This window comes from Odocoileus virginianus, chromosome 32, assembly GCF_023699985.2.
Source record: "Odocoileus virginianus isolate 20LAN1187 ecotype Illinois chromosome 32, Ovbor_1.2, whole genome shotgun sequence".
Taxonomy (NCBI): Eukaryota; Metazoa; Chordata; class Mammalia; order Artiodactyla; family Cervidae; genus Odocoileus; species Odocoileus virginianus.
The window spans coordinates 22,672,726-22,693,669 of NC_069705.1; the positions used below are offsets into that span (position 1 = coordinate 22,672,726).

Consider the following 20,944-nt stretch of genomic DNA (forward strand, 5'->3'; position numbering starts at 1 on the left):
ATTTCATAGTCCTCTTCTTGCAATAGCATTTGAACTGTATCCCAGCCTCCACCTTTACACACCATATGGTTAATTTTCCAGATTCCAACCCAGGGGCTCTGTTATCTGGCCTTGCACTACTAACCAACCTTATCCGTTTCTCTTCTCCTCAGCAACTGTCCTTCAGTCCTCTTGGCTTCTTTACTGTTTCTTAATACACCAGATCCTCTCCTTCAACACAGCCTGGCTCACTGGCTCTTCCCTCTTCCCAAGTATTTTCCTGGCTTGTCGACATCTTCAGATGTCTGCTGAAAACTCCACTGTCTTGGAGAGGCCCCTGCTGACCACTCATAAGTACTGCAGCCCTTTCATGACTTCTTCTCTTCTTCCTTACTGTTCTTCATTTATCATTGTCTCTAATTATTTTGGGATTGTTCCCCTAGTAGCTTAAATGGTAAAGAATCTGCCTGCAATGCAGGAGACTCGGGTTTAGTCCCTTAGTCAGGGAAAACTCCCCTGGAGAAGGAAATGGCTACCCACTCCAGTATTCTTGCCTAGAGAATCCCATCAACAGAGGAGCCTGGCAGGCTACAGTCCTGGGGTCGCAAAGAGTGACTGAGCGACTAACGCTTTCATCATATAATTTAATTACTTAAGTTTTTAAACTATTTTCTCCCTGTAGAATGCAAGCTCCATGAAGATAGTGTCTCCCTTGTATTTTTGTTCTTTGTTTTATTCTCAGCTTCTTAAACATACCTAGGAATCACACCCCGGTCTTCTGCATTGCAGGCAGATTCTTTACCATCTGAGCCACCAGGATGCCCTCTTGACTATATAGTCGGTTCTTGGTATGTAAACGTTGAATGAGTGAAGGAGGAATGCCTACTTATTTTTTATGACTCAGGGTACATGTCACTTACTGAGGATCTTCACCTAAGGGCCGGGATTATTTTTACCTTATTCATTGCTATATTCCTACTGTCCAGTAAATAATTGTCAAATGAATAAATTAGGCTGGAAAGGCTTCATAGAAAACCATATATAGACCCCAGATAGAAAGAGGTTGGAGTAGGTGTGGCAGCTGTGGCATTAACAAGATGTAGATGTAGCCACTGCCTACAGCATGGATGGACCTGGTCATTATCATACTAATCAAAGACAGAAATAGATGGTATCACTTACATGCAGAATCTTAAAAAAAAAAATGACACAAATGAACTTATTTTTGAAACAAATGTTGAAAAGTACTGGGGAGGGCTTGTGGGGAGGGATAGATTGGCAATTGAGAATTGACATGTACACACTGCTATATATAAAATAAATTACCAACAAAGACCTATTGTTAAAAAAATTTTTTAAACTCAACTCCAAATCTGTGTAACCTTGTTCCTTTTTACCCTCACAAGCTTCTTCCTTATTCTTTATCTCATTGGGTGGCACTACTGACTGTACATTGTTCCTCAGATCAGCAACCCAGAGGTTAATTTTGACTATTTTGTATCACATCAGTCAATCCGTGAAGTCTGTTGATTTCATCTCTTAAATATTTCTCTTTATCTAAATCTCTAAATTCTATAATTACTATGGAATTGTTCCATTGGTACCACTGTTCTCCATGGTATCCATGGAGATACCAAGGGAACATTTCATGTAGAGATGGGCATGATAAAGAACAGAAATGGCAAGGACCTAACAGAAGCAGAAGACATTAAGAATATGTGGCAAGAATACACAAAAGAGCTATGTAAAAGATCTTAATGACCTGGATAACCATGATGGTGTGGTCACAAGCCTAGAGCCAGACATCCTGGGGTGTGAAGTCAAGTGGGTCTTCAAAACAATCACTATGAACAAAGCTAGTGGAGGTGATAGCATTTCCAGATGAGCTATTTCAGATCCTAAAAGATGATGCTCTTAAATTGCTGCACTCAATATGCTGGCAAATTTGGAATACTCAGTGGTGGCCACCAGACTGGAAAAGGTCAGTTTTCATTCCAATCCCAAAGAAAGGCAGTGCCAAAGAATGCTCAAACTACCGCACAATTGCACTCATCTCACATGCTAGCAAATTAATGCTCAAAATCCTTCATGCTAGGCTTCAGCAGTATGTGAACTGATAACTTCCAGATGTACAAGCTGGATTTAGAAAAGGCAGAGGAACCAGAGATCATATTGCTGGCATTTGTTTGATCATAGAGAAAGCAAGGGAATTCCAGAAAAATATCTACTTCTGCTTCATTGACTACACTAAAGCTTTTGTGTGGATCACAACGAACTGTGGAAAATTCTTAGAGAGATGGGAATACCAGACCATCTGACCTGTCTCCTGAGAAGCCTGTATACAGGACAAGAAGCAATAATTAGAACTGGACATGGAACAATGGACTGGTTCCAGATTGGGAAAGGAGTACGTCAAGGCTGTATATTGTCACCTTGCATATTTAACTTATATGTACAGTACGTCACACAAAATGCCAGTCTGGATGACTTAAGCTGGAATCAAGATGGCAGGAGAAATATCAATAACGTCAGATATACAGATGATATCATTTTAATGGCAGAAAGCAAAGAGGACCTAAAGAGCCTCTTGATGAAGGTGAAAGAGGAGACTGAAACAGCTGCCTTAAAATTCAACATACATAAAACAAAGATCCTGGTGTCTGGTCCCGTCACTTCATGACAGATAGATGAATGAAAAGTGGACAGACTTTGGATGAAAAAGACAGTGACAGATTGTATTTTCTGTGCTTGAAAATCACTGTGAATGGTGACTGCAGCCATGAAATTAAAAGAAGCTTGCTTCTTGGAAGAAAAGCCCCAACAAACCTAGACAGTATACTAAAAAGCAGAGACACCACTTTGCCAACAGAGGTCCGTAGAATCAAAGCTATGGTTTTCCCAGTAGTCATGTATGGATATGAGAGTTGAACCATAAGGAAAGCTGAGTGCCAAAGAATTGATGCTTCTGAATTGTGGTGCTGGAAAAACTCTTGAGTCCCTTTACCAGCAAGGAGATTAAACCAGTCAATCCTAGGAAATCAACCCTGAGTATTGATTGGAAGGACTGATGCCGAAGCTGAAAGTCCAGTACTTTGGCCACCTGATGGGAAGAACTGACTCATTGGAAAAGACCTTGATGCTGGGAAAGATTGAGGGCAAGAGGAGAAGGGAATGACAGGATGACATGACAGTGGACTTGAATTTGAACAAACTCTGGGAGATAGTGAAAGACAGGGAAGCCTAGTGTGTTACAATTCATGGTGTCGCTAAGAGCTGGATAGGAATTAGCGACTGAACAAGGAACAACAATCAGCATGGAATTGGCCACTGTATAGTCTCACAAACAGTTTTGTGTCTTGGCCTCCAAACTGATTTCTGTGCCTCAAGTTATGCTTTTCCCCAGTCTGTTCTCCACAGTGTGGCTAGTACCATCCTTCTAAAATACAGACTTGATCATGCATTTTTCCACCACAGTTAGAAATAGGAATATCAGTTGAAGCAGTAAAAGAGAAGGAATATAGATGGGTAAAAGTACAACCAGATATACATACAGTTTTAGTGCTGATTTAGTGATTACGAGGGTTTGATCCTCAAAAATTCAGAACTCTATAATCTTAGAGTGTCTACTAAAACCAAAAATGTCATTTGCTTATACTATAAATGTGTTTATTCACTAGATACATCTTTCCCTGGACTTTAACATATACTCTGCCTCTCACACTATTATAATCTACAGAATATTCAACTTTCATATATTCTTTAAATCACTGACATGATCCTCTGTAAACAAGAGATATAATTTATTTTTCTCATAAAAATTTCCCACTTTTATATGATGTTTTAGATGGTGCATCATTCTCTATGTCACTCTGGGTGTAGTATTCTAGTGCACCTTCTAAGTTTAAAGTGCAAGTATTCTGTAAAATCTTGGCTTTCAGAAAATATCTCAATCCAGGCAAAGTCTGGAGGTCACATCTGGCTTTTAAGAAGTTTGTGTTAAGTTCAAAATTATTACCAAGAAAATAGGGAGAGGATTCATATTAATGTCCATAATCTTGCTATAGCATTTTCATTTTCTTCTGAAATGCAGTGGGTGCCAGGATTCAGGAAACAGAATCTGGATTTCTTCTCTGGGTTTAAAACCTCTCCGTATTTTTCCCATCCTGCTGTTTCCCCTTTTGTGTCCTCTTGTCTCCTTTACAAATTGTGCAGATCTGACATGTTTAGATCCTTAGTCACATTGCTTAGTCTGACCTTGAATCTTTGTTGATACATCTCCACTACCTGCCAGAGGCAGGCAGCTCAAAAAGAGTGAGCTGGGCAAGTTCCAAGACATTCGGAAGTGTTTTAACCTGAAGACACACTTTAGTCTAAAGATGCCCAAGTTTGCAAATTTAAGCATAGATGATTTAAACAAAACATGCTTACATTTGAGTTATAGAGATTAACTGTGACTTCTGGTTCATACTCTCCTCTACCCTCTCTGTAATGCCTCAGATTTTTAAGATTAGTTTTCCAAATACAGCCTTTCTTGCTAGATCTAGCAGTAATGTGGCTTCTATGAATTATTCCTGGCTCTATCTAAAAGCATCATGTTTCATCTATGCTTTTAACTATGCTTTACCTCTAGTTAGGACATATGAGATCATCAGTCACCATGCCAGATGCTTTATATATGTTATCCAATTTAGTCATTAATATATGTCTTAAGCATAGTTGGTATCACCATTTTATAGATACCAAATCTGACATCAAAAGAATAAGTTACTTACCAAAGGTCCCATAATTAGTAGATGAAAATGCTTTTAACAGATGAGCTGATACATGATATCTGAAAGTAGTTTCATGACCATTTTTTAAAGAATGCAGTGCTCCCCCATTTCCTAGTTTGCATGGTATAACACTGTACCCTGTCTTTTCAGTGTATAGTCTTTGCTATGACTTCTGGCCAGATGTGGAATCACATCCGTGGACCACCATATGCTCATAAAAACCCACACAATGGACAAGTGGTAAGTGCATGTTCTAAGCATCAATATTATGAACTTGAATCCTGTTTACACGTCAGTCAGAAATTTAATATTTAGTAAGAGTTAATTTGTTAATCTATGTTCCCTTTTTTCTCATGTTCCTCCACTATGTACATACACAACATGCACGCACACACACACACACATATATATATATATATATATATATATGTGCATATGTATTTTAGGGTGAGGACTGCTTTAGCATGGATTAAAAAAAATTCAGTGTACCTACCATACCAAATATACACACATAAATTATTTTTTCAACTTTGTAGACTGCTATGGAAATAATATGTAATGCCCGAAGAGGAAATAAAAACAGTTTTAATGAGCATCCCAGCATTGGTAAATTTAATTTTTTCAGAAGAGATTAAATGGTAAATTTAATTTAGTTCATAAGATCATTAAAAACTCTAGAAAACATTGTATTAGAATGCCAGGAACAGTCTGCCACAAAATTGAAAGTGCAACTGGAGTGCAGTTCTGTCAGTAGCAGAGTTGACTTTAGTAACTGCTACTGTCTCATTGCCTTCCCTTTCCACCGAAAATGGTCAGTGGCACATACTGTCATAGATTGACTTTACAAAATACTGTCTCTGAGGCTTAGTATTAGAGGTTACTGAAGATTATTATCTGTTTTAAAATGTGCCTCTTTTCTCTAGCTTTTTCTTTATACAGGTTTTTGAGGGAAGAATATAATGTTACCCCGTATGTACTCATCACCAAACTTAATTGCCACTTCATAACCCATCATGGTCCATCTATTCTCCTGCCCAGTACTCTTCACTTGCTGTTGGATACTTTTGAAATAACCTACCAATATCATTTCATTTACACATAAATATTTCAATAGATATTTATAAAAAATAGATTATCTTTAAAAATCTAACAGTAGTAGCACACAGTCACACATAAAATGGTAATAAATTCTCAATTTCTGAAATTCAGTCCTGAATGGAATACTGTTATCCTGTGGCAAACAATGTTATGATTTCTCTGCGAAGGTATAGTGTAAGCTTGTGAGGTTTTTTCTTCACTGCTTACAGTACTTCACATATCTTTAATATTAAAGAAAGCTGCTAACAAGTTATTTGTTTCTTCTTCCTAAATTGATTGTGACTTTCTTTGAACTTCTTTGTGGCTTCTTTGTGGAACTGTAATTTAGGGATATAACTCATTTTATTTATTGTATGCTCCCTGGTGACTCAGTTAGATTTTAAGGACTGGTTGCAAATAAGTAAGAGTTGCAGTCACTGATACTACATATTATAATAACAGTTTGTCTCATATTGTTGTCACCATTTTCAGATATATTCTATAGGTGTCTAGGATATAGAGTCAAAGTTCGACTCTAAACCAGACATGCTTTTTGTTACATGTACTATGTTTTTCGAAATCTGTCACTACTTAGAGAAGTTATTTGAGTATTTCAACTATTGATAATTAGATTTTACAGAAAAAATAATGGAAGTAATCATCAAGCAATAAATTGTCCCCTTTTCTTCAAGTCTTCCTGACTGCCCTATTTGAGAGTATGGTTGTTTTCTCACCACCCCTTCTCAATTATCCATACTCACTATCACCCTTTCCTCTTTAAATTTTTTCTCCTTTATCACTTAAAACATGCTATATAATTATTTTGTGTTACATTTGTTTGTCTTTTGCCAGGACCCCAGTAGGACATAAGCACTTCAGAAAATGAATTTTTTTTATATCTGTTTTAGTCCCTGACATATTCCTATTTCATAGAGAAGGGCCTGACACAAAGATTTGATCACTATGGTGTCAGTGATACTTAAAAGTATGAATTTAGGAAATCTTATATTTTTATTCCTGTCTTTTAACATTCTTCTAAAATAATATTCCTTATGTAAAAATAATTAAGCACTGCTTTTTGTTATTGTTTATTATTTGCTAATGTATATGAAAAATAACCTCCTTATGAAATGTTTTAGCTTGTGTAGGGGAAGAAAATAAAATTTTCCCTTTACTGTTCTGAGTCCCTCTTTGGTTGAGGTCCCTGTAATAAAAGAGAATAACAAGAGAAAACGAAATCTATTACCATGTATACCTCATGTATACGTGGGAGATACTCAGGAAGAAAGAAGAACACTCAGAAGTGGCTTAGATCTCAGGCTTAAGTACCAGCTTTGGTTAAAGACAGAAAGAAAAGTACTGAGGGAAAGTCAGTTATGTGGAGGTGACCAGGAAAAGGAAAGTTAAGTTTACTATGCAGATAGAATTTAGCAGGTACCTTCGCAGTTGATAAGGAGCTATAGTTGTCTCCAGGGATTAACCTTTGTCCTTCCTGGTAGAGAAAGGGAAAGGGACCTTTGTAAATTTAGGGCCTGCTTTTAGGGATATGGGAGAAGACTTTTCTTGTATCTGCTTCATCTCATCTCTGCTTTATCTCAATACCTTCAGCTTAAATTCTTAGGCCAAAGTGGCATATTAGAGTGTCATATTCTGTCATCCTTCTTTCTCACTGTCATCTTCTTACCATTTCAACCTTTACTTTGATAAGTCATGAAACTAATCCCTTCACATGTAGTTTATTGGAGTGAGCTCCAAAAAAGTTTGCACCAACAGTGACAACAACATGGATGCCATCAACTGCTAACTGAATATATGCTGGGCACCAGACTTCACAAATGAGTACTTTAGGCCACTAGATGAACATTGCTAAAGCACATTGATTATAGTTAAAATATCAATATATGTGGACCTAAGTTAACTCCAGTCAAGTGGGAAATCCTAAGTAGCTCTCCATTAATACTCCCATTGTAATCTTCATTTGCATCCTGAGACTCCACTGCTTTGCAAAGAAACTCCATATTACTGTATTTGTACTGTCCCTTGTCCCCTGTATACGTGTTGCTTTCGCTTCTTCCATTCCTGCCTGGAATTTATATCAAAATATGCCCATCGTCAGACACCGCCTAATTTGCCATTCCTCTGAAATGCATCATTTAATTACATTAGAAATTCTTTTTTCCTTTATGCTACTTATAAACATGTAGTTATCCCATTTATGTATCTCTGCATTCCTTTATCATAATAATCCTTAAATAGTTTATGTATCTTACATTAGTCAAATTCTAACCATTGAGTTTATTTTAAGCTGTTTTTCATCTTTACACTAACATACAACTGGTCCTCATTAAATGTTTTCTTAAAAGATTTTAAAGACACTAGGAGATGTTTTCTTAAATTGGATTATCTTAATTCTTTCAATTTATTTTTTCTCACTAGTCAGAAGAGTAATAGGATCAACATGTCCCTGTTAATTTAGCATAAACCAGTTAGTAACCTTAACATGACAGGAACATTTAAGGTTCAGATTAGATCGGAAAGAAATTTTCTCTATTGATTTAGAAAATTTTTTATCCTGTTCCACATTGTTGTATTACTGTTTTGTAGGTAGAGAATGGCATGGCCAGTAAGAAAAGGTCCTGTGATAGCCAGAGGAACACATTAATAAAACAGAATTTTCTATATTTTTAAAAGAAAAAACTTTACCTTTGTATATTAATGAAGCTTTTCAGGACCTTATCTTTTCAGCACCTTATCAAAAGTTACAGAAATGAGACTTATACCTATAACCAAGATATTAAAAAAGATGAATTTTGTCCCAAACTGTTCACCCTCTTCTGTTTTACAAAAATATAATGTTTTCTTATATTTGAATAAAGTATTAGGATTGAAGGGAAAAAATCATGAAAGTCCTGGAAATATAGGAGGCTTCTTGGTACAGAATCAATTGCTTGAATGTGGTCTTGGCCAGAGATGTGGATCCAGTTTTAGACTGTTGTGAGATGTTAATTACTAAGCAGTGTAGTAAAGGCAGGTTAAAGGGGCAGGTTAAAGTTGTCCCTTGTAATATAACTCTCTTCTTGTTTTAAATTTTAACATATTTTAGAAAAACATCCCTTCCTGCTTTCTTGTATGCATAATGTCAACGTATACTGAAACAGAAAATTGTGGTTTAAGTTTTGTTTTAATGAATTGATCTGCATAATAATGTGTTTTCCTATTACTGAACAAAATAGAAGATTAACTTTGCTTTATAACATCAAGTGGTTACTGGCAAAGAATTATACTTTAAACAATGCTTGTTCATTAGAATAATAATAGTGAATAGGTTTTTTTTTTAAAATAATAGATGTGTTTAAATTTCAAGATACAACTTGAAAATTAGCACTATCCTTCTTTGTAATTTCTTCATATTTTAACCTTTATTTCTGAAAAGAAATTACCATGTAGTATATGTGTTTTTGAGAATAGCTATAATTAGGCTATTTATCTCTTTCAGTGGTATGGAATAAAATGACAGAATGAGTATCTTATGAATATTTATATAGGAATTGTGTAATTTGGCATTAATTCTTGATGACTAGTGCACATTTAGTGAAGTAAGGTATATGAAACAGTATTTTTATTGTGTTTTTCATACTTTTAACGTAATTGAATAACCATCTATATTTTAAAGATTTATTTTTAGGTAGGTACTACACATAAATAACAACTAACTAAATTCTAATTTTAGTTCATTTTTCCTGAATTAGTTTTAAAAATGTCTTGCTTCAACTATTGGATTTGTCTTAGATGGTTTGAGAAACTGTAGTAAAATTGTTTATAAAGAATTATTTCATTGTTAAAGTGAATTAACTTTATTAATATTTTAAAATTATATTCAGAATTTCTGTCTGGTTTTTAGAAATAGTTGGGGGATTTTTTTCCCCCTTTTTCTGAAGTTGGTTTCTAAATAGAATTCTGAATGATGGTGAGTGCTTTCATGCTGGACTTTTAAAATTTGCTGTTTTTCCTGTACCATGGGAGTTTTTAATGGGTTTTGGCTTTGTTATATCTAGTTTCATACCTTTTAGGCATAATGCTGTGAGGTCAGAGAGCAGATATTTTACAAATGAGGAAAAATAATAGTCCAAGTAGTAGAAGCCAAAATTAGAATGGTGGATCTCATAATGTGATTGAGAGACATTCAGAGACTTACATTGATAATAATTACACTACATTTTTAAAATACATATTTATAAAGTTTAGACATAACTATTATTAATAGTAACGGGTTAGTATTTGGTTCTTGATGCTAAAATCTGTTGTAAATTTTTGACAGAAATTCCAGGAAATCTTAGGGCCCTGAGCAGTCTATCCATTCAAGATGGTACCTACTATTTTCTGCATGGAGATTGACTAATTAAATAAGTGTGAAATGTCATGAAAGCTCCATAACCTTGACAAACATAATCCTTTTAAATAAAATGACTAATGCCTAATAAGACCCTAGGGGTTTAAAGATACTGTTTTTCTCTATTATCTGATTCCTGTCATTATTCTTTGAAATATGAATCTTTGACTTTTTCTTTCAACTTTTGCTTTTGAAGTTTCTGATCTTAAAATTATTAATAAGTTCTCATTTAAAAATCTAGAGTATTATAAAAAAAATAGGTATCAATAAATGCTATCCTTTTGTAGTTTTCATGTCAAAGAGAGAGAAAGTATATATTTAGGCAAACTGTCTCCTTATAGGTAATAGATTAAAGAGAATGCTGTTGAAACAAGCTGTAAAGTTATGAGAAATAGGAGATGCAGAGCATTCAATGCCAGGCTGGTCACACTATAAGCAGAGAGATTGAAAGGCCACTGAGAACTGAATGGCCTTTTCTTGCATCAGTAAAATACCATATATATAAACCTATAAACAGAGAATGGGTCTGTGTACATCCTGAGACCACCTTACCTGTCTCTTGTGAAACCTGTATGAAGGTCAAGAAGCAACAGTTAGATCCTGATATGAAACAGTGGACTGGTTCAAAACTGTGAAAGGAGTACATCAAGGTTGTATACTGTCACCCTGCTTATTTAACTTATATGCAGAGTGCATCATGCGAAATGCCCTTCTAGATGAAGCACAAACTGGAATGAAGATTGCCAGGAGCAATATCAGTAACCTCAGATATGCAGATGACACCACCCTTATGGCAGAAAGCGAAGAGAAATTAAATAGCCTCTTGATGAAGGTTAAAGAGGATAATGAAAAATCAGGCTTAAAACTCAGCATTCAAAAACAAAGACAGTGGCATCTGGTCCCATCACTTCATCACACATAGATAGGGAAACAGTGGAAACAGGGACAGACTTCATTTTCTTGGGCTCCAAAATCACTGTCGACGGTGACTGCAGCCATGAAATTAAAAGATGCCTGCTCCTTGGAAGAAACACTATGACAAACCTAGGTAGTATATTAAAAAGTAGAGACATCACTTTGCCCACAAAGTTTGATATAGTCAAGGCCATGGTTTTTCCAGTAGTCATGTATGGATGTGAGAGCTGGACAATAAAAAAGGCTGAGCACCAAAGAATTGATGCTTTTGAACTGTGGTGCTGGAGAAGACTCTTGAGAGTCCCTTGGATGGCAAGGAGATCAAACCAGTCAATCCTAAAGGAAATCAACCTTGAATATTCACTGGAAGAACTGATGCTGAAGCTGAAACTCCAATACTTCGGCCACCTGATGCGAAGAGCCACCTCTTTGGAAAAGACTGTGATGCTGGGAAACATTGAAGGCGGGAGGATAAGGGGGCAACAATGGATGAGGTGTTTGGATAGCATCACCAGTTCAGTGGACATGAGTTTGAGCAAACTCTGGGAGATTGTGAAGGACAGGGAAGCCTGGCATGCTGCAGTTTGTGGGGTCTCAAAGAGTCAGACACAATTGAGCAACTAAACAACAACGTTCCTGAGATGATACCATAAAGATAACAGTGAAACAGAAGTAGAGAGTTTCAGGGTTAAGATGATGGCCTGATATACATCTGCCTTCCTTCTTGTTAAATACTTAGAGAGAGTCATCAAAATGCAAAGGTAGCAGCAGAAATACAAAGTAAAGCTAACTAAGCCCAAATCCCAAAGCACAGGAGATTGTTAACTATTATTATTCATATAACATTAACGTCTGAATTTATTGAAATGGACATTGGCATATAGTTTCTTTGTGCTTATGAACTTCCTCAGAGTTTTCTTTTAAGTTTCCATCAATATGCTTACATCTGTTTTATTTTATATGTCCTATGTCTCATCTTACCAGAGGTCTCCTGTTCTTCCTCATGCTCTCAGGATTGTATACAGCTATTAGTGGGATGAGTGATGATGATTGATAGTTGCTCAGTCGTGTCTGACTCTTTGCAACCCCATGGACTGTAGCCCACCAGGCTCCTCTCTCCACTGGATTCTCCAGGCAAGAATACTGGAGTGGGTTGCCATTTCCTTCTCCAGGAGATCTTCCCTACCCAGGGATCAAACACGGGTCTTCCACATTGCAGGCAGATTCTTTACCATGCTGGGAAAGACAAGCTAAATGATAACAGATTCCATTGTTGGTCCCAAACATGAAAAGCAATGGTTCTTTCTGTAAAACAACATTAAGTAATGTTTCAGAAGCATTAGCTTCATGCCCATTGTTACTTCTTCCACTTCCACAAAGTTATAAAGTTTTTTTTTTTTTTTAATAACTTTGGAACCCTGTAACGTTAGATGAATGTTACTAGGACTTCAGCTTTTCCTCATTTGTAAAATTTCAAGGTAGCTTTAAATGGTTTCTGTTCCAACGCCACATTAAACTCTACTGCCCTTACAGCTGTCTGGTGAGATAGTCGGGGGGTGTTTGGGCTGTGAACTATGCCTTATACCACAGGGGAAGGATTCCCACCCGCACCCCCTGCCTGGGCACCCTTGGTGGTTTCTGGGTTCCTTTTGGTTGTCCCGAGGTGGGGGCACGTGCTCTCTACGGGCACCTAGCGTTCAAGGCGGGCATGGCGCTCAGCCTCCCGCAGTGCAGCGCCTAGGCTCACAAGGAGGAAGCGCTTGGCCCAGAGGTCAGCGTTGATGAGAAGCCCCGTTTCAGAGCTGTGAGAACCTTAAATATAATTTTGTTTCCTTATTTGGCATCCCAGAATACCATCCCATGTAGCATTTATACCTAAAAGATGACTTTCTTTAAACAATTATTTTTTTAGAAATTGAAGTAATCTGTGAGTGCATAGGATCACACTGACCTATGGTTTAATGTTTGGCATGGCTGTGTATATTGAATGCTGTCACTAAATATGACTTATATGTCAGTGTTTAGGCTACAGTTGTTTCCTTTCATCTGTCTTAGTAAATAAACATGGTTTAACCTCGAACATTTTGTATATGCTTAGAGAGAGGTGCTTACATAAGAGAGTAAAATGACTCTCAGGCCCACAGACGCTTTTATGTCTTCGTCCTGAAGTGCACGGCGAAGAGAAACAGAAGGAAAGGAAACGGGTTGGTTTCTTCCCAAGTTCTGCCTCTTACCAGCTGTGTCCTTGGGGGGAGTTACCTGGTGCCTCTTTTCTTATATAAAAGGAGTCTAATACTGCTTTTCTTACCTTGTATTTGTGAGATAAAATATGACAGTAGATGTTAAGCACTTTTAAAAGTTGAAAACACTCCAGTCTTAGTTTGGGTTCCTCCCAAAACAGACCCCACAATGACAGTTGAGTTGAAAGTGGTTCACGGGAGGTAAAGGGAACGTGGGAGGGGGTGGACAGTGAGTTCAGAGGGGAGGGCGGCCAAGCGAGATGCTTATCCCACAGGGGAGCGCCGTGGGTCCTGAAGCCCCACACTGCCGAACACACCCAGTGATTTTCCTGTCACGTGGCGAGGGGACCTAAGCTCTGCACCAGCTCTCAACAGTCACTCGTTCAGTGCTGTTTCCTGGAGAAGGCATTACTTGCCTTCACTGGTGGACCTCAGATATTAAAGCCCCCAGACACAGAGACGCAGGTGCTGCTGGGGGAAGTCAGGCTGGGTTGCCAGGCGGTGCCTTGTAGATGGCTTGCACCACCACCTCCAATAATGTGCTCAGTTTATTCTTTGCTAGTAGATTCCAAAGCAGAGGAGAAAATCATGAGAAGGCCTAGTTTCAACTGGTGTTTTTAAGATACCATTCTTTGAAAAAAAAAAAGTGACAAATAATAAAAATGTCTCACCAATTATGGATAATTTTTAAAGTCAATGTAGTGTTTGTGTTGTAGACAGTCCTCTAGGGAAAAGTGTGAAAATACATACATACTTACAGCTATCTATCAGAAATGGTTTTAGCCTATTACTTGTTCCCTTATAGAAGATTGGTTACTGATGCTGTTAAGGGGGCCTGTGTTTTGCATTGTATCGTCTGGAAGGGGACTGCATTGCAGTCCTCTCGGCAGTCTACCTGCACTGCTCATTTGCCCTGGGATCAGCAGTATATATACTCCTTGGGAAACACAGGGCAGAGTGGTGCAGAGTTCATGGCCATCAACAGAATCAACATATAGTGGGTCTGTGTCAGCTCTGAACTTCTGATTTAGCCTTAATAGTCCCGTTTTCTGACTGAACTGAGATAATTGGATCAGACAAGCTTAAAAGACCAAGGCATATGTTGTTGGGTCTTCATTTAGCTATCAGCTTAGCAGATATGTATTTGTAAGGCTGGTGACCATCCCCATTTTCATATATTAATTGTAAAATAAAACATATCTGGAGGATCTAAAAATGTTATCAGAGTTCCACTGCATTGAACTGATGTGTAAATGATACAATGAATGGAAAGAAAATTAATAGTGCAGGCAGTGTGATACTATGCTGATTTGCCAGTTTGTTTTGCTTGTCATTATTAAGCTGCTATATAATGGCCAAGTCAAGTACTAATGGTCTACTTAACAGCATGAAAGTCATCACAAAAACAGTCATTACTGTGTAGCTAAAGGGAATCTATAGAACTGTATGGTTACATGGAACATTAAGACATTTGCTGTTAAAAAAAAACAACAATAATCTCAAATGACACTCATTCAGTAAACAATAATCTCAAATGACACTCATTCAGTAAAATAAAGCTTGTGCCTAGATGATAACTCCCACCATAAACAAATGTACTGGCCTCTTATTTTTAGGATTTGGCTTTCAGCTGCTGCCTGAGGAATGCTATGGATTTACCATTTATACTCCCAAAATTTCACTGTATTAGACTTCAGTTATGTAACCAAGAACTGTATTCTACATGCACATGCAAAAGCATTTTGTTGCAAAAATGCATGCTATTATTAATACTAATGTAGAACTTGATCACTACTGTAGTGCTTTTTTTGTATCTCAGGTAATCTTAGTAGTCTCATACTTTCTCCAGTGCTGCACACACACTCTCATGCCTTAGAAATTCTGCATATGCCACCTCTTTGAGGAACATATGTTTAATACTAAGTTGAAAACTATACAGGCTTATTTAAACTAACACAGTGAATATGATCTAGGACATTCAGTAGTTTTATTGCCATCTCTATACCACCAGCAAAGAGAATGTCAACATGACAAATTTTAAACAAAAATATCAGAAAGATAATATAAGGGTATGCAGAAAACACAGTAGATTTTGGAATTGCAATTCTGCCTTTTCATGTATTTACTCCTTTATTTTTCCATCCAGTAAATGTTTGTTGAGGGCCCAGTAAGTGGCAGGTACTGTATTTGCCCTGGAAGTACAGCTACATCATAGGACTGATAGACCAGTGGAGAGATGCAGCGTGAATCTAGTTTACCCAGTGTCTCAGTCAATAAAGCTTTGTATTGTATTAGAAACAGAATTGTTTTAAACTTGCATCAGTTCCCTGGTTGCTGTGACCTTGCATCTTTTTTCTGACAAGCTTTGCCTTTTTATTTCTTTTGATTTTTAAAATTTGTTGTGTCTAGTTGACCATTGGTAAGGGTCCTTGCCTTTGTCTCTAGCATCTGTTGCTTCTTCTCTCTGCTGTCTCTACACCTGGCTTTGACTTTCATCATCAGGTATGCATTCCTGATACTAAACTCACTGATCTACACCAACTTCTGAAGCCAGTCCAAACTGTTCCTTTACTTTCTTTTAACTGTTGCTGCTAACAGTCCTGACAATTAATTAAGAAGGGCCTTGTGAGTGAGTTGTGGAGAAGGAAATGGCAACCCACTCCAGCATTCTTGCTTGGAGAATCCCATGGAGAGAGGAGCCTGGAGGGCTACAGACCATGGGATCGCAAGAGTCAGACATGGCTTAGCGACTAAAGCACCACCACCACCATGTGATTTGTACCCTCACCGTCTATCAGAACATTTCACACATGATATGTGTTAAATAAAAATAAATCCGAATAGATAAATCTTTCTTTGCAAATAGAAACTCAAGTTTATTTTCAGTCTTTCAAAAATATTAACTGTATCTGGAAAAAAGTAGTTTCCCTCCTAAGGTTTGTTTGTACTTTGTAATTAAAACCTTTAAGGCACATACCCAAGGGGATTATAGAACTACAAAATGAGAGTACTTTACGATGTCAAACTTCATCTAACACTGAGAATCCAGAATAAATGTGATTTCAGAGAAAAGAGTAAAAAAGCAAAGACAAGGAGAATTGACTCACACACAAAGAAAGGGAAAGTTAAGTGCTGACTGGTTGGTATTATTTAAATTGTTTCCAGTTTGGGTAAATTATTTAGTATATTGTAAAGAATAATGTACTAAATAGATAGACCCCTGTGGTCATTAAAACCAAAGAAATTATTCTCATACTATCAATAAAGTTGAATTAAATGATATTAAACATTGGAAGGATTGATGCTGAAACTGAAACTTCAATACCTTGGCCACCTCATGTGAAGAGTTGACTCTTTGGAAAAGACCCTGATGCTGGGAGGGGTTGGGGGGCAGGAGGAGAAGAGGACGACAGAGGATGAGATGGCTGGATAGCATCACCGACTCGATGGGCATGGGTTTGGGTAGACTCCGGGAGTTGGTGATGGACAGGCAGGCCTGGTGTGCTGCGATTCATGGGGTTGCAAAGAGTCAGACACGACTGAGCGACTGAACTGAACTGATCTGAAACATAATTCATAATAAGCATATATATTCTAATTTGGAAAAAAGCATTTAGAGTTGCATCTCTCTAACCTCAAAATAACCATGTAAATTTCAGTAAGTCAGAATAAAATGTCTTATTCATTGTGTATTTTCCAGTATCATATTTTGATTCTCTAAAATGCTAATCAGTGATTTAAAAACAATTCCTTTTATAAGCTTTCATGAAATTTAGTAGTCCAAAATTATTTCAGTATTCATATTCACATCATTTTTCCATATAAAGATTAGGAGTCATGAGAAAATTTGTGTAAAATTTAAATATTAGGTTACATTAAAAGAAGTTTTAGTGTTTCTATATATTTAAGTAATGTTTCTTCCCCATAAAATCTTAAACACTACATCAGATGTGTCACATATACTTACCAAAACAGAGAATCAAAATATACTTTGTCCCTTTTATATTAAAAAAATGCCACAGTGTGATTTGGTCACATATGCTAAAATTTGTGAATGATTAAAAACCCTAAGAGAAGGAAAAAATAGGTCTGCATTGGGGAAATGTCCCATTATTTTGGAGACATCATGCTAAATATTTTGAAGTAACAATAAAATCATTGTCTCTCTCTGTGTGTGTCCCACTTCCTGCATTCTCTCTTACTCATTTCTTCACTCCCCCTAAATATTATTATTAAACTTTTGGTGTCATTTTAGCTAAATAGTAAAATAGCCCAGAAGATGTATTAAATAGGACTCACATAGAAAAAGCAGTCTATTTTGTTAAATTCTTGTTAACAATGAAGACAGCGCATTTTCTTTTACTGTGAATATTATCATTGTGGAATGGCATTCCTCCTTTTCTATACTTGTAAAACCCATGTTATTTTTTTTAATGAAATAATTTCTTTTTATCTTGGATGAATATACAGTTTTCCAATTCCGAATGGCCATGGTAGTTATTTGTCATATTCATTTTTTTCAATCTTAAATATTTTTTGCATAATCATGGCCACTCATAAAATGAAATTACCTTGGACACAGAATTGGAATGTTACTTATCCTTGTAATTCTTTTTTTATAAGATTTATACAGACTTGAATGAATGGATAGAATGAGCCAAAGAACATTCACACAAAACCTGATGGATTCTGTACATTTTATTCTGTATTTGGGCTGATAAGGCTGTCTGTGTTCTAGCTATTTATAACATGTCAGAGTTTTTATTTTTTTATTTTTTTGGTCTGTTCTTAGGTTAATACGAGAAAATAATGCTTTAATTTTGTTCTACTCACTCACTAAGAGACCATTGACTGCATATAGTATACAAATGATTATTTATGAAATTATTTCTAGCTATATAATTATATCTAATAGTCTATTGGTAATTTACTTATATGGGTTGTAATTGTTTATTCTTTACCTTGCTAAAATTTAATCTTTTTGAAAAATTTGAACTTGTCTGACTTGGATTTATTTTGTATTAAAATACAAAGTATACAGTGAAATATTACTCAGCCATAATGAAGAAAATTGAGTCAGTTGTACAGAGGTACATGAACCTAGAGTCTATCATAGTGAAGTAAGTCAGAAAGAGAAAAACCAACATCGTATATTAACACATATACATGAAACCTAGAAGAATGGCATTGATGAGCCTGTTTGCAGGGCAGAGTACACAGATGTAGAGAATGGACTGGGGACACAGCGGGGATCGGGAAGGTAGGACGCGCTGAGAGAGCAGCCTTGACACATACGCGCTACCGCGTGTAGAACAGACAGAGGGAGGCCGCTGGTAACACAGGAGCTCAGCTTGCTGCTCTGTGATCACCCGCAGGTGTGGGACGGACACTCCAGAGGGAAGGGATATGTGTATACTTAGAGCTGATGCATGTGGTCGTACGCAGAAACCAACACAACACTAAAAGTGCTTATCCTCCAGTTAAATGGAAACAGAGCAAAAGGACTCTTACAAGAAAGTATATACCATGAGATGTTTTAAAGCAGTTTTTAAATATTGCTTGCCTCTACTATAATTTCTGATCTTTTATCTGTGAGTGTAACTTTTAAAAGACTGTGTAATTTTTAATACTCTAAATTAAAGCCTCATGCCCAAAATGAATTCTGTAATAGATGTACTAGCAGAGTTGCTATGTTAATAATGCAAAGGTGCTTTAATTCTCTCCTGAAGAAACACTTACTGTGAAAAGCAACATTTCTGCCAAGAAACAGAATTATTGTGTCCTACATCAAATCTTGAAAGAATCTTTGAAAAGCTCTGAAAATTAGGTAACATTATAGTTTTCTTTCATTCAAAGATAAAATAGTATTTTTTTAACATAAAGGGAACATTATGAAATAAAGCAGTCACTAACTATATTTTGTCTGAAATTTGATTTGCAATCTATAAACTTATTAAATCTTTAATAACAATTTCAGGTTTAAAATGTAAACTGTAAATCATCAGGAATGCTTTTCCCATTATATGAAATTGTATCACACCACTGTGCTCTTTTCTTGAGGTACATACCTGTCAGGTTCAATTTAATTAGATATGCAAACTAATACCTAAGATTTCATCTCATTTCCTCAAAATTATATGGTACATAGTTTTTAAAATTTTAATAATACCTAAAATGTGTAAGATAGCATATAGAATGCAATACCATTTTATTGTTCTTCAGAAGTCCTGCAACTGGTAATTTCATACAAATTATCTCAAGCCTCATATGAAAATGAAAAAGAAATGTCTCCATTATTATATATGTGATGTCAATTTAGTCACTCAGTTGTGTCCAACTCTTTGAGACCCCATGGACTGTGGCATTTTAGGCTTCCCTGTCCATCAGCAACAGTCGGAGCCTACTTAAACTCATGTCCATCATGTCAGTGATGCCATCCAACCATCTCATCCTCTGTCGTCCCCTTCTCCTCCCGCCTTCAATCTTTTCCAGCATCAGGGTCTTTTCCAATGAATCAGTTCTTCGCATCAGGTGGCCAAAGTATTGGAGTTTCAGCTTCAACATCAGTCCTTCCAATGAATATCAGGGCTGATTTTCTTTAGGATTGACTGGTTGGACCTCCCTGCAGTCAAAGGGACTCTGAAAGAGTCTTCTCCAACACCACAGTCCAAAAGCATCAATTCTTCTGTGCTCGGCTTTCTTTATAGTCCAACTCTCACATCCATACATGACTACTGGAAAAACCATAGCTTTGACAAGACAGACCGCTGTTGGCAAAGTAATGTCTCTGCTTTTTAATATGCTATTTAGGTTGGTCGTAGCTTTTCTTCCAAGGAGCAAGCGTCTTTTAATTTCATGACTGCAAGTCACCATCTGCAGTGATTTTGGAGCCCCCCAAAATAAAGTCTCTCACTGTTTCCATTGTTTCCCCATCTGTTTGCCATGAAGTGATGGGACCAGATGCCATGATCTTAGTTTTCTGGATGTTGAACTTTAAGCCTGCTTTTTCACTCTTCTCTCTCACTTTCATCAAGAGGCTCTTTAATATTTCTTCTCTTTCTGCCATAAGGGTGGTGTCATTGGTTTATCTGAGATTATTGATATTTCTCGCTGCAATCTTGATTCCAGCTTGTGCTTCATCCAGCCCAGCGTTTCTCATGATGTACTCTGCATAGAAGTTAGATAAGCAGGGTGACAATATACGGCCTTGATGTACTCCTTTCCTGATTTGAAACTGATCTGTTGTTCCATCTCCGGTTCTAACTGTTGCTTCTTGACCTGCATATAGATTTCTCAGGAGGCAGCTCAGGTGGTCTGATACTCCCATATCTTTAAGAATTTTCCACAGTTTGTTGTGGTTCACACAGTCAAAGGCTTTGGTGTAGTCAATAAAGCAAAAGTAGATGTTTTTCTAGAACTCTCTTTTTCGGTGATCCAGTGATAATGTATGACACCTAAATTGTTTGAAACTATTACATTTCAAAATAACATTTGCTATTAAATTGTTACAGTATTTAACACTATTTTCATATTTAAGATATTTTTTCAGCAACTTTCCATTTTTATATAAA

General features: G+C 36.7%; 1 protein-coding gene across 8 annotated transcripts in view; it reads left to right on the forward strand.

Moving 5' to 3' along the window:
• TUSC3 (tumor suppressor candidate 3) overlaps positions 1-20,944 on the forward strand; it is a 223,687-nt gene that overhangs the window by 137,650 nt on the left and 65,093 nt on the right. For 7 of the 8 annotated variants that reach the window (XR_011485145.1, XR_011485144.1, XM_070459968.1 and 4 more), the window contains exon 6: positions 4,902-4,991. The exons of the other annotated variant lie outside the window; for it this stretch is intronic. Coding sequence is in view for 5 of the 7 variants with exons in the window: in XM_070459968.1 (XP_070316069.1) it covers positions 4,902-4,991 (90 nt within the window). In the remaining 2 variants the exon portion in view is untranslated. The remainder of the gene's footprint in view (positions 1-4,901; positions 4,992-20,944) is intronic. 8 annotated transcript variants of the gene reach the window in all.